The 14607-nt window shown below is 39.8% G+C and overlaps 1 protein-coding gene across 11 annotated transcripts in view; it reads right to left on the bottom strand.

The window, feature by feature from the left end:
• Positions 1–14607, bottom strand: part of TTC3 (tetratricopeptide repeat domain 3) — a 141732-nt gene that overhangs the window by 28482 nt on the left and 98643 nt on the right. For all 11 annotated transcript variants that reach the window (XM_059921519.1, XM_059921517.1, XM_059921527.1 and 8 more), the window contains 3 exons: positions 10393–11440; positions 9403–9468; positions 7919–8068 (listed from right to left, as the gene is read on the bottom strand). In XM_059921519.1, coding sequence (XP_059777502.1) covers positions 7919–8068; positions 9403–9468; positions 10393–11440 — 1264 coding nt within the window. The remainder of the gene's footprint in view (positions 1–7918; positions 8069–9402; positions 9469–10392; positions 11441–14607) is intronic.

The raw sequence follows: 14607 nt of genomic DNA, 5'->3' as shown, positions 1-14607 counted from the left end.
TCTTTATTCCTGTCTTACCACTAGGTTCTTCATGACCTTTTTTTTTTTTTCCTTAGATTCCATATATATGTGTTATCATACTATATTTGTTTTTCTCTTTCTGACTTACTTCACTCTGGAGAGAGTGGCATGGACATATATACACTACCAAACGTAAAATAGCTAGCTAGTGGGAAGCAACCGCATAGCACAGGGAGATCAGCTTGGTGCTTTGTGACCACCTAGAGGGGTGGGATAGGGAGGGTGGGAGGGAGGGAGATGCAAGAGGGAAGAGATATGGGAACATATGTATATGTATAACTGATTCACTTTGTTATAAAGCAGAAACTAACACACCATTGTAAAGCAATTATACTCCAATAAAGATGTTAAAAAAAAAAAATCTAAAAAAAAAAGAGGCAGTCTCTTTTCCCCACCCCTTGAATCTGGGCTATGTGACTTGCTTTGCCTGATGTGATATTAGCAGTGACTGTCCTCGCTTGCCCTTGTACTTACTGGAAGATGAAAGACACATGGAGCAGATCTAGTTGTCCCTGTTGTCCCTGCTGAGGTCATTCTAGCACAGCCAAGAACAGGAGAGCCCTAGCTGACCCAAACGTGAAACAGTCTAGCCAAGCCCAATCGGGATCAGCTAACCCACAGACTCACACATTTAATATTTATTGTTATACATCACTGAGGTTTTTGTGGGTGGTTGTTACTTGGCATTATTATGGCGTCGATTAACTGACAGGCTGCTCATGAAATGCTGAGAAATGTTTTTCAACTGGTTGTGGAACTGACATTCTCTTAAGGGAGGACAAATGCAAGGTATTTGGAGCCTGACACTCACCACCTGTTCTCCTGCTTAGTACTGGTGTGACTTGGAGCAAGATGCATTAGCAAGTCTGGCCTCCTTTTTCCTTATCAGTAAAATGGAGAGAATATTATATACTATACTGTAACACTAGTACACTAGGATTGTTTTGAGATTAAATAAAATAATACATGTAAAATATTTATAACTCAGTATGGCACATAACATGAGCTCCATAAATGTTAGATTAAAAAAACTGCTGGTGAAACTAAGGAGCCCGCCTGCCACAACTAAGACCCAGCACAACCGAATAAACAAATAACTAAATAAATAAGTGTTAAAAAAAAAAAAGGCTGGGGACCTCCCTGGCGGTCCAGTGGTTAAGACTTCGCCTTCCAATGCAGGGGTTGCAGGTTTGATCCCTGGTTGGGGAGCTAAGATCCCACATGCCTCGTGGCCAAAAAAACCCAAAAAAACATAAAACAGAAGCGATATTGTAACAAATTCAATAAAGACTTTAAAAATGGCCCACATAAAAAAAAAAAATCTTAAAAAAAAAAAAACCAAAAAAGGCTGAACTTGGCAAGGGCAATAACTGAACAGGAGAACCCCACCTCTATGCAGACGTGAGCTGAGGAAGCTTTGGCAGGCAGGGGCCCAAGATTCTGTTGAAAGAGGATAAAGTTCCAAATTCTACTCCATAAATTATTCTGGGCCAAAATTATTTTGACTGTGTTTTAAGAGTCAGTGTCAACTAAATACCCATCTTAGCTATAAGCAAATCTCATTAAAGCACCTTAAGAACATATGACCTAGGAGAGATGGGGAGTGACTGCTTAATGGGTACAAGGCTTCTTTTTCTTTTTTTTTAATTCCTCTACTTTTTTTTTTTTTTTTTTTTTAATTTATGGGTGTGTTGGGTCTTCGTTTCTGTGCGGGAGCTTTCTCTAGTTGCGGCAAGTGGGGGCCACTCCTCATCGCGGTGCGCAGGCCTCTCATTATCGCGGCCTCTCTTGTTGCGGAGCACAGGCTCCAGACGCGCAGGCTCAGTAATTGCGGCTCACGGGCCTAGTTGCTCCGCGGCACGTGGGATCTTCCCAGACCAGGGCTCGAACCCGTGTTCCCTGCACTGGCAGGCAGACTCTCAACCACTGCGCCACCAGGGAAGCCCCAAGGCTTCTTTTTGGAGCGTTGAAAACGGTTCTGGATTAGATGGTGGTAATGATTATACAACATGATGAATATACTGAAAACCACTGAACTGTATACTTTATAGTGGTTAAAGGTGAATTTTACCTTAATAAAACAAGAAAGAACATATGCCCTTGAGCAATATGGCAACCAGTTATAACCTGCTGGTTGCAGGTGAAACGTACATTGAAAACAACAGGAGACTCTGGCTTTAGAATTGCTATTTTCCTCTGGCAGGGAATAGAGAATGGGCCCATCTCTAGCTCATGATAATCAAACTCCATCAGCTATATGCAATAGCTGGCCCAGATTTTTACTGATGCTTTGTAAATGCTCAGTGCTTTTCAAGTGCTTTGTAAATACGTGATTTTTCTCAAAGAGGGCATGACAGCATTCTGGGTGGGACAATTCTTCCTCCTTCTATACTTATCTCTGGCCATTCCCCACCCCTTTCCAACCACCCCTGTGAGTCCTCACAAAACTATGAAGCAGAGATTACATTATTAATGAGGAAACTGAGGGCCGAAGAGACTGGGTAAATTACTTTAGGTCACAAAGCTATTAAGTGGTGGTGCTGGGGTCACTAGTCAGGCAGTCTGACTCTTATTGCCCAAGTTTTGTTTTGTTTTTTGTTTTTTTATTTTTGGCTGTGTTGGGTCTTCGTTGTTGTGCATGGGCTTTCTCTAGTTGCAGCGAGCAGGGGCTACTCTTAGCTGCCGTGCGCAGGCTTCTCATTGCGGGGCCTTCTCTTGTTGCGGAGCATGGGCTCTAGGCACGCGGGCTTCAGTAGTTGTGGCGCGTGGGCTCAGCAGCTGTGGCTCGTGGGCTCTAGAGCACAGGCTCAGTAGTTGTGGCACGTGGGCTCAGTAGTTGTGGCTCGTGGGCTCTAGAGCACAGGCTCAGCAGTTGTGGCGCAAGGGCTTAGTTGCTCTGCTTGCCTGAGTTCTTAAACGTGATTTGCTACTGCTTGCCTCTCTCTTCTCTATAAGGGGGAAGGGCTGTTGTATCTAATATATCCAAATGTGGGATCAAGAACCTTAAGTAAGTATTAGTTCATAACCTCAGTGATCTAAGAGAGTCAAAGGCCAAGGGAAAGATCAACAAAAGCGGAAATTTCTTTTTACATTTATAAAAGATTTTCCACAAGTGAATTCTGAGTACAGTCATGATTAATAAAGAAGTGGCCACAACTAAACCTCATTTGCTCTTGTGCAGACAGCAACCTAAGGATCTCAGACGAGCAATTTATCCTGCTAGGAAACGGGTATACATTTTACATGGAAAGTCTAATAACCTAACTGGCCTATAATTTGAGGGACTAAATAATGGCTCTTTTTAAAAAATGGACTGACTACTCTTAAGTACAACCACATGGAACCAGACCCAGAGCCTTAGCAAAGTTAAAAAGCAAGTCAAGAGCCCAAGCCCCACCAGCCAAAGTTGCTGCTCTCTCACAGCCCTCCTCCCTGGGTGCTAATTTACTGTACATTTCTTGGTCAAGTGTACAAAGAAGTCTTGATGAGCTGCACAAATACAGGACCCAGTCAGACCAGCAGTTTATAAAGCTGGACAAGCCTCTGCCAGAAAGAAAGAAACCTCACTCCAGATGCCCACCTAAAATTAAGTGGCTGAGTCTGCAAATCTGCCCTCAGCACTTAATCGGGTGAACACAGGCATTCCCGCACAGATTTATTAAAACTGAAAACTGAATTTTCCTGAGGCAATACAAAGTTTACAAAAATACTTTGTTTTGTTAAGCCCCCCAAGTAGCTTATCCAAATTAGTGTTCTGTGAGCCACTGGGCAGGGCTTTACTTTTGCTCATTTTTCCCTCTTCGCAATCAAGAAGACTTCATTCAACTGGGCAACTGAGCAGAAAGGCTGGTTCCTTCCAATTCTTCTCATTCTTCAAATCTCCCCAGTCTCATCCCAAGTAAAAACATGTCCTAAGGAATGTTATAACAGTAACCTTTACATACCAACCCTTTTCTTCTGGGCATACTTAAATCTCAATAAATGAGTTTATTGATTAAGGTCCCACAGCTCATTTTCTTCTATTTAATATGTGACGTCAGCTATTGACTCAGACTTCTGGAACAAATTCTTCCTTTCTTAAATGGACTAACAGCCCTTTGTTACCTCTGTACAAAAGACCTCAGTTTTTACAAGCTGATTATAAAATGGGCAGAAGACCTGAAAAGATATTTTTCCAAAGAAAACATTAAGATGGCCAACAGGCACATGAAAAGATGCTCAACATCACTCATCATGAGAGAAATACAAATCAAAACTACAATGAGATATCACCTCACACCTGTCAGAATGGCTGTCATCAACAAGAACACAATAGGACTTCCCTGGTGGCACAGTGGTTAAGAATTCGCCTGCCAATTCAGGGGACACGGGTTTGATCCCTGGTCCGGGAAGATCTCACATGCCGTGGAGCAACTAAGCCTGTGCACCACAACTACTGAAGCCTGCACACCCTAGAGCCTGCATGCTGCAACTACTGAAGCCCACACTCTCTAGGGCCCGCATGCCACAACTACTGAACCCGCATGCTGCAACTACTGAAGCCTGTGTGCCTAGAGCCCGTGCTCTGCAACAAGAGAAGCCACCTCAATGAGAAGCCCACACACTGCAATGAAGAGCAGCCCCTGCTCGGCACAACTAGAGAAAGCCCACTTGCAGCAACCAAGACCCAATGCAGCCAAAAAAAGATTTAAAAAGAGCACAATAAATGCTGGCAAGGGGGCTTCCCTGGTGGCGCAGTGGTTGAGAATCTGCCTGCCAATGCAGGGGACACGGGTTCGAGCCCTGGTCTGGGAGGATCCCACATGCCACGGAGCAGCTGGACCCGTGAGCCACAATTACTGAGCCTGCACGTCTGGAGCCTGTGCTCCTCAACAAGAGAGGCCACGATAGTGAGAGGCCCGCTCACTGCGATGAAGAGAGGCCCCCGCTTGCCACAACTAGAGAAAGCCCTCGCACAGAAACGAAGACCCAACAAAGCCATAAATAAATAAATAAATAAAATTTTTAAAAAAATGCTGGCAAGGATGTGGAGAAAAGAGAACCCTTGTACACTGTTGGTGGGAATGTAAATTGGTGCAGCCACTATGGAAAACAGAATGGAGGTTCTTCAGAAAACTAAAAATAGAGCTACCACATGATCCAGCGATTCCACTCCTGGGTATATATCCAAAGAACATAAAAACACTAATTCAAAAAGATATATGCACCCCAATATTCACAGCAGCACTATTTACAATAGCTAAGATACGGAAGCAACCTAAGTGTCCATCAACAGATGAATGGATAAAGAGATGTGGTATATATACACAATGGAATATTACTCAGCCATAAAAAAGAATGAAGTTCTGTCATTTGGAAGAACATGGATGGACCTAGAGGGTATTCTGCTAAGTGAAATAGGTCAGACAGAGAAAGACAAGTACTCTATTTTATTGCTTATTTGTAGAATCTAAAGCATAGAACAAACGAATGAATATAACAAACCAGACTCACAGAGAGAACAAATTAGTGGCTACCAGTGGGGAGAGGGAAGGGGGGAAGGGCATGATAGGGGTAGGAGGTTAAGAGACACAAACTACTATGTATAAAATAAATAAGCAGCAAGCATATATTGTACAGCACAGGGAAATATAGGCATTATTTTGTAATAACTTTAAATGGCATATAATCTATTAAAAATATCAAGTCACTATGTTGTACACCTGGAACTAATACTGTAAATCAGCTACATTTCAATTAAAAAAAAAGACCTTAGTTTAAAAAAGAAACGTACCATGATTTCCTCACACCTATAATTCCATTTTCCCACTAATTCAATTGGGCCTTGCCATGAATCAGTATTACTCCAAGAACCAGTCACATGTAACTGAAGGTCAATCTTAACTAATGGAATTCAAGATCAGTAGACTCAACCCAAGATACTCTGGGTGAGTTTACAGTTCTAGTATGCCAACCCTCCATGTGCAATTTTTATACTTCCTGAGTAGTAAGATGAAGATGATGATGATAGTAGTAGTAGTAATAATAGTGGCAGGCAACACTTAGAGAGCTCTTACTATGCACCAGGCAACGTTAAGTACAGTTGGCCCTCTGTATCCTCAGATGTGGAACTTTCTCAATATTACACCATTGTATACAAGGGACTTGAGAATCTGTGGATTTGGATATTTCTGAATGGGTCCTGGAACCAATCCCCTGCCGATACTGAGGGATAACTGTACTTTACAAGGATTAATCTAACCCGGCAAATGGGAGCTACTGTTACCCAAATTTTCCAGATAAGAAACTAAAGCACAGTGATGTTAAATAACTTGACCAAGATCAGAACTAGTATAGAACTAAGCCTGGATCTGAATCCAGTCAGTCTGACTCCAGGCCTCACACTCTGAACCACTATCGCTACACAACCTCTCTCACTATAAACAAGAATTTAGGGACTTGCCTGGTGGCACAGTGGTTAAGAATCCGCCTCCTAATGCTGGGGACGCAGGTTTGATACCTGGTCTGGGAAGATCCCACATGCCGCGGAGCAACTAAGCCCGTGCGCCACGACTACTGAGCCTGCGCTCTAGAGACTGCAAGCCACAGTTACTGAAGCCCGCGCGCCTAGAGCCCATGCTCCGCAGCAAGAGAAGCCACTGCAATGAGAAGCCTCCGCGCCTCAACGAAGAGTAGCCCCCGCTCGCCACAGCTAGAGAAAGCCCGCACGCAGCAACACAGACCCAAGGCAGCCAAAAAAAAAATGCCATGAATTCAGAACACAATGATAAAAAAATTTTAAAAATACTAATAATTTAACTTGGAGCTTAGTCTCCAGAAAATAGTTTTGGGGTTTTTTTTGGTATTTATTTATTTATTTTAACATCTTTATTGGAGTATAATTGCTTTACAATGGTGTGTTAGTTTCTGCTTTATAACAAAGTGAATCAGCTATACATATACATATATCCCCATATCTCCTACCTCTTGCGTCTCCCTATCCCACCCTCCCTATCCCACCCCTCTAGGTGGTCACAAAGCACTGAGCTGATCTCCCTGTGCTATGCGGCTGCTTCCCACTAGCTATCTATTTTACATTTGGTAGTGTATACATAAGTCCATGCCACTCTCTTACTTCGTCCCAGCTTACCCTTCCCCCTCCCCATGGCCTCAAGTCCATTCTCTATGTCTGTGTCTTTATTCCTGTCCTGCCCCTACGTTCTTCAGAACCATTTTTTTTTTATTCCATATGTATGTGTTAGCATACGGTATTTGTTTTTCTCTTTCTGACTTACTTCACTCTGTATGACAGACTGTCCATCCACCTCACTACAAATAACTCAGTTTCATTTCTTTTTATGGCTGAGTAATATTCCATTGTATATATGTGCCACATCTTCTTTGTCCATTCATCTGTCGATGGACACTTAGGTTGCTTCCATGTCCTGCCTATTGTAAATAGAGCTGCAGTGAACATTGTGGTACATGACTCTTCTTGAATTATGGTTTTCTCAGGGTATATGCCCAACAGGGGGATTGCTGGGTCATATGGTAGTTCTATTTTTAGTTTTTTAAGGCACCTCCATACTGTTCTCCATAGTGGCTGTATCAATTTACATTCCCACCAACAGTGTAAGAGGGTTTCCTCAGAAAATAGTTTTAGTTAAGCAAGCAAACTGAATTATGATATATGAAAATTCAAATTCACAGCCCTTTTCTTAGACTGCAACTTGTAGAGCTTCTAAAGCACTGCAAAAAACAGTTACTTTAATATGTCATAAAGAAATTTGAAATAGGCAACGAGAAAGAATCCTTTTGTTTAGCCAACAATGCAGCAGCTCAGCTAATTGAGGCTAGACAAGCACAATTCTCCTAATGATAACCGCATGCTATTAAAGAGGGTTTCAGATAGGATTACCTTGTTTTCTTCTAGGTGCCTTTTCAACTTTTCTTCCAAATCCTTGGTTTCTTCTGAGCCCTTGATATTTCTCTGCTCATAATTTTCACATGCTTCCTTAAGCTGCTCTTGTAAAACTTGGTACTCCTTTTCAATCTGTGAAATACTCCCCTAAAAGTATAATACAAAATTATCTATTAAAAGTAGTTTTAAAAGCCTATTTCTGATCTTGTTCTGAATGCTCTTAAAATAAACAAAGGAGAATATATGGCAGATGAAAATTTACAAGGGAAATGTCACAATAATTCAAGAATTAAAAACCTGTTACACTGTATATCAAAGCCAGCTCTTTATTTATTTATCTATTTGGCTGCATTGGGTCTTTTCTTTTAATATAATTTGCAATGGGTTGTTTATATATGGAAAGGAATTTTATCCAATCAACCTTCTGAATTATCTTACATTTTGGTATTGGGTTTTCGGTTGATCACTTTGGATGTTCCAGGGACACAGTTTTAGCCTCTGTAAATAATAAGACTTATACCTCCACCTTTAAAATCTTATTTTTTTCTCTTATCTGATTTTGTCAGCTAATATCTCCAGGATAATAATAAATATTAATGATGATATATAACCTTTAAGCAAGATGACGCATTTGGCTTAAGAAAGATACAAGCATGTTGAAAAGTATTCATCTATTCCCATTTGATTATGAGTTTTAGTCAAGAAAAAAACTTGAATTTTTTCCAATACCCTATCAGCAACTATGGAGTTGATCAAATGACTTTTCTCTTAAGATATATTAACATAGTAATTATATTAATAGATTTTCTAATTGAATCATTCTTAAAGCGGTGAAGGTTTTTTTTTTTTTTTTTTTTAAATTTATTTATTTATTTATATTTATTTATGGCTGTGTTGGGTCTTCGTTTCCATGCGAGGGCTTTCTCCAGTTGCAGCGAGCGGGGGCCACTCTTCATCGCGGTGCGCGGGCCTCTCACCGTCGCGGCCTCTCCCATTGCGGAGCGCAGGCTCCAGATGCGCAGGCTCAGTAGTTGTGGCTCACGGGCTTAGTGGCTCCGCGGCATGTGGGATCTTCCCAGACCAGGGCTCGAACCCGTGTTCCCTGCATTGGCAGGCAGACTCTCAACCACTGCGCCACTAGGGAAGCCCCGCGGTGAAGGTTTTTATAATAATTTCTGTATTATTCATGTGAAGAAGCTTTTATTTATAAATTAATACAGGCTCATTATACCAGTTAAAACAATAAAGCCGTTATACTTCACAATCAGTAAGCTAGAAAAAACTTACCTTTTCCTGTGCCTCCCCTTCCCAAATTCGAACAATAAAGACAAAACAATAATTTTTTGTTATGTTCTAAAGCTTATTCTATAATGTTTTGTATGGAATAACTGGCTTCAAAATAGTTTTAAGTTCGTCATTCCCATCTAGTTAAAAGTAATGAAAATTAAACCTTTAACAAGTTTAATACGATTTTGACTCACCTGTTGTGCCTCAAAAGGAGCATACGGCTCAGTATTGACTTCTTGATGCTTTATATTCCAAGACACCTATGGGGCAAAACAAACACATTCAATCTATCTCAACTGCTCTAGTAAAATAAATCCATCATGTAATAACATTTTGAAACATGCCCATAACTTTTTCAAGGTTTCTTTTGGCCAGTTTAGATAATGTTCTATGCTTTCTACAAATATTTGTAACAGGAAAAAGTGATTACTTATAATTAGTACAAGTGAAAATGATTTTGGTTCATTACTGTTAACATAATTCTTCAAAGCTTTCTAGAAAGCAAAAACCTTAATGAGTAGGAGGATAACCAATAAGGGTTTAATGACTTCATGCCTTATGAAGTTAACTACAGAGAAACCTTAGCTTATTCTCGTGCTTGTTAAGAAGGAACTTTTATTCACATCTCTCTTGTTTCTCCCCATCTGGTCGTGTCTTTTAACTCCCTCACTCCTCCCCTGGTTTGGTAGGAGAATTGGGCATGTGCAGCCCAGACTCTTCCTTTTTTCTCTTTCTTGGGAGCTGCCCATGCAGAAAGCACGTTTTCCCCTTCCCTCTCCAGGCACTATGTCTTAGGGGCAGGCACCCAAGTTAGGAGGCCTTCTAGTCCAGCATTGCTGTAACTAGGTGGGAAGCTGGTATGTCATGGGCTTCACTCTTAGGACATGCACTCTCTACAGAAACAGCCACATCTTCCTGCCACACTTTTTATTAATTATCAAGGTGATGTTTTGGCTCCATCTGCTGGTTCCACTATCTTATTTCTCAACTGGTGCAAAACTTGGATAGGAAGAAGGATGTTATTTACTAAACCCAAAAATTCCTTCTGGCATTACCTGTCACGCCTTACAAAAGGGTTCATAAAGTCCATCATTTTAAAGAATTTTAGTAAATATAATGGCAATGAAAAATAAAGAGGAAAATTTAACTTTAGTATTAAGAAGACTTTCTATTTTCAGTCTTACCTGTACGGCAACCATTTGGGTATGTGGAACATCTGTTACTTCATCGGTGCTTTCTGGATTTACTTCCTGCTTGGCAGAATTTCCACAGTGGCCATCATTTCTGTTAGACTCACTTTGGGCTGTATCAGCACCATCTGTGATGCACTGTGACTTTACTGATATTTCCAAAGATTCCTGAAGGATCTGTGTTTCAGAGGCAATCTGGTTACCAGGGGCATTCTCAGCACTGAAATGATGGCCCTCAAAATGCACTTCTGTTATGTCACTGGCTACAAAAGACGGCACCACTGGTATTGATCTTTGCAACTGATATTCAGAAGAAACTCTGGCCAGAGGTGCGTAAATGCTATACTGGGGCAAAGTCGGTAACACATTTATAAACGCTGGTGGTGTCTGGGTAATGTCAAATCCCCGGAAGGGAAGATACGTACAGTATCCTGTGACCAATTGGGGTTGAGTCCAATAGGTTGGTTTCACATCCTCAGGAACTGGTTTGGGAGAATTAGAGGAGACATGCTTGTGACTTGTCTCCTCGGAGACTGGTCTGGGAGAATCAGAAGACACCCCTTTGGGCTTATCATCCTCAGAAACTGATTTGGAAGAATTATCGGAAATTAGTTTCGGCTTCACAGCTTCACAAGGTGACTGGGGAGAATTAGCAGATGTAAGGTGGGGCTTCACATCCTCAGAAGCTGGTGCTGAAGGTAAGTCAGACACTGGTTTGGATTTCACATCTGGTTTAAATTCCCTAGCAGTTGGATTCAGCGGTAGTTTAACTCGTAAATACTCTCCTGTTTTCGAAATTTCTTCTACTTTTGCCTTAATGTTTTTCTTCTTTCTCTTTTTCTTAAGCCGTAACGCAACTTTCTTCAATGCAATACAGTTGTCAATCACAACAAAACGAGGACATCCCAGGAGAAAAGATTTCAAACCTCCTGCTTTTTCTAGTATCTGTCGAGTTTCTTCTGGGAAAAACTCATATTCTTCAGAAAACATCTTGTTACTCATGTCCAAGGGACCATGTTCCTCTAACAACTGAGAGAAATAACTTGGAAAAAATTTACATAAGTTATTATAAGGAAGTACTTGTACATGTTTATCTGAAAAAAATATTTCCCAAAATTTCTCCCAAAGCAAAATACTACTTCACTTCTCACTGATCTTGACACCTCCCCAACAAATATATTATATTCATATTAAATCTGAGAAAGGCTAACTGTAATCAATGACACTATAAATAAAATTTTGTTTACCCCTCAGAAAATAATCCTTTAAAAAATCTTGGGGAAAAAAACAAAAGGAGATTAAAAAGTTATTTTTATAAGTTTCAGTTAAATAATTATTCAATATATTTTAAAAAACAATGGAAAGCAAAGAAACTTATTCAAGAAAATTAACAAGGCTATCAATAACAAGAACATCAAATGAAAAAAGGAAATCAAATTTCAAAAAAATCCTATTGGAATTTACATATAGTAAATCTATTAACATTTCTCTGTTTAGGAATATACAATGATTCAGAATTATTGAAATCAATTAGGTCTGATCAATAAACCACCACAGTGCAGGATCAGATCCACAGTAATGGGGCCAATCCCTTAACCTGCCTCCATCTGTGGACTGGGTTTGTTCACTCCAGTTCTGGGGCCATGTTCTTTTGCCATTCTTGTGCCAGGCTCAAAGAGGCTTCCTCTCCCATTTGAATTTGGTATTCAGTCTGTAACAGTGGCACAGCTAGCAAGAAAGACACATACCATGTACACTAAGAAGGCTTTTTCAAGAGCAAAAACCTCCAAAGGAATATTCTTAGTAAATTAAAGCTAACCAGGAAGATAACTTATTCAGGAGGAAGGTAAAAACAATACTTCTTTGAAGCAAAAGTAAACCACCGTATGTGCAGATGCTGCTGCACATAAATGCACAGGACAATTACAGGTGATTAACCCCTATTCAAAGCAACTGCGATACTGAAACATAAAGACCAAAAGCCACTTCTCTTTGTCTGCACTGCTGACCTAAATACTTAAAAGCCGTCAGTCTCTTTTAAAGTGTTTTTTGATAAACATTTTCCCCTTAGAATAAGCTCTGCAATAGAAACTCCCCTACATACATGTTGTTTTGCAAGGTAACAGGTTAAATATGCGTTTGCCTTAAGATTCTAATCAAACTTCATTTTTAATGAGAAATCTCTAAAAGCAGATACTGTTGAGGGCGGGTAATAAGGTAAAAAGAAGCAAATCACTGTAGCCTCAGGAACAATAACCCTTGCTGAGGGTTCTGGCTGATTGGTATAAATAACACTGACCCCACAATCTGTCCCAAGAGAGACCTTTCCAGTTGGTGTTTAGCTGCCACAAGCAACAGCAGATAATTCATCAGTGGTGTATGTATATTTACTTTTTGCTCTCCGTGATGAATACTAAAGAGAATCATTAAAAAATAAAGCTTTTCTACCTGCACTAAAATACTTAAATCCAAAATGGGATCACTAAAGAACAGAGACCACAGGAAAGAAAACCATTACCAGTAATTCAGCAAAGAGCTTTTCAAGAGTTCGCAACATGAATGATGATATAGATATGGTGATCATTACTGAGTAACTAATAAAAGTCAGATTCCTGAAGAATACTTAAGGATACAAAAAAATGCTCACCATGCATTTTTAGGTGAAAAGGGCAAATGACAAAGCTGAGTATACAGTTAAATAACAGCTTATAAAGTCCAAAACATATATTTCATACATATAAACATTTTAAAAGTCTGGGGACTTCCCTGGTCCAGTGGTTGAGACTCCACACTTCCACTGCAAGGGGCATGAGTTTGAGCCCTGGTCGGGGAACTAAGAGCCCGCATGCCGCACGGCGTGGCCAAAAAAATAAAATAAAAAGTCTGAAAGGATACACACCTTTTTTTCGAAGAAATAGAGCCTCCATGTTTTTTCCACTGGCTAAATAGCAATGAATTTTTCATACATTCAAACAGAACAAAATTTAATTCAACAAGGGTCCCTAGCCCAAAGAAAAATAGTATTATAACCACATTGTGAATAAAATTTTTATAGTGATTGTTATTTGAAATGAACACAAAATGAACTTTAACTCTATTTATATGCTTTTCTAGCCTTGAAAAATAGTCTCTGTAGATAAACATGGGGCCCAAGATAGCACAAATATGATTTCTTCATAATCCAGACTCCAACAGGGACAGTGTTCTTGCACTTCAGAACCTGAGGCAAAGACTGGCCATGCTGTGCTTCACGGGAGTGATAAAAATAATAATAAAGTTAATTTTACCACAGATAACAATAGTTGCTACATTATATACATGTACATGTTTTCATTTTTTAAGGAACCTCCATACTGTTTTCCATAGTGACTATACCAATTTACCTTCCCACCAACAGTGAACAAGGGTTCCCTTTTCTCCACATCCTTGCCAACACTTGTTATTTCTAGTCTTTTTGATAAAAGCTATTCTAACAGGTATGAGATGGAGATGATAGCTTATTGTGTGTTTATTTTTAAACTGAAGTATAGTTGATTTACCATATTGTGTTAGTTTCAGGTTTCACAGCAAAGTGATTCAGTTATATATTTTTTTTTTCAGGTTACTTTCCATTGTAGGTTATTACATTATTGTGTTTTTGATTTGCATTTCCCTAATGATTAATGATGCAGAACATCTTTTCATGTACCTGTTGGCCATCTGTATGTCTTCTTTGGGAAAACGGCTATTCAGGTCTTCTGTCCATTTTTTAATTGGACTGCTTGGTTTTTTTGTTATCGAGTTGTATCAGTTCTACATACATTTTGGATATTAGCCCCTTATCAGATATATGATTTGCAAATATTTTCCCATTTGCAAATGTGTATATATATTTTCATAATTCAATGATGATCATTAGTGTCTTAAATGGTCCTTGATGGACTGTCACAGGGCTAGTGCATGTCACTGTCAGAACAGGGGCAAGGGATAGGAATGGGAAAAATATTTCCAAAAGCATTCCCATCCTACTGTTCTGGTTGTGCCCCTTTGAAAAGTCACTGTTTTCTACATGCTCTTGATTCCTTTTTCTTTTTTTTTTAAAAGAAATAGATTAAGGATGAGGACACAGTTCCCTCTTTCTTGGAAGAGAGCATGACAAGTAAGCAAGAACCACATTTTCTTTTTGGTAGGCAAAGACTGATAGGGAGAAAAAACCCGATTCTTATTGCA

The sequence above is a fragment of the Balaenoptera ricei genome, chromosome 4 (genome assembly GCF_028023285.1).
Source record: "Balaenoptera ricei isolate mBalRic1 chromosome 4, mBalRic1.hap2, whole genome shotgun sequence".
Lineage (NCBI taxonomy): Eukaryota > Metazoa > Chordata > Mammalia > Artiodactyla > Balaenopteridae > Balaenoptera > Balaenoptera ricei.
This window is presented reverse-complemented; position numbering and strand designations above follow the sequence as displayed.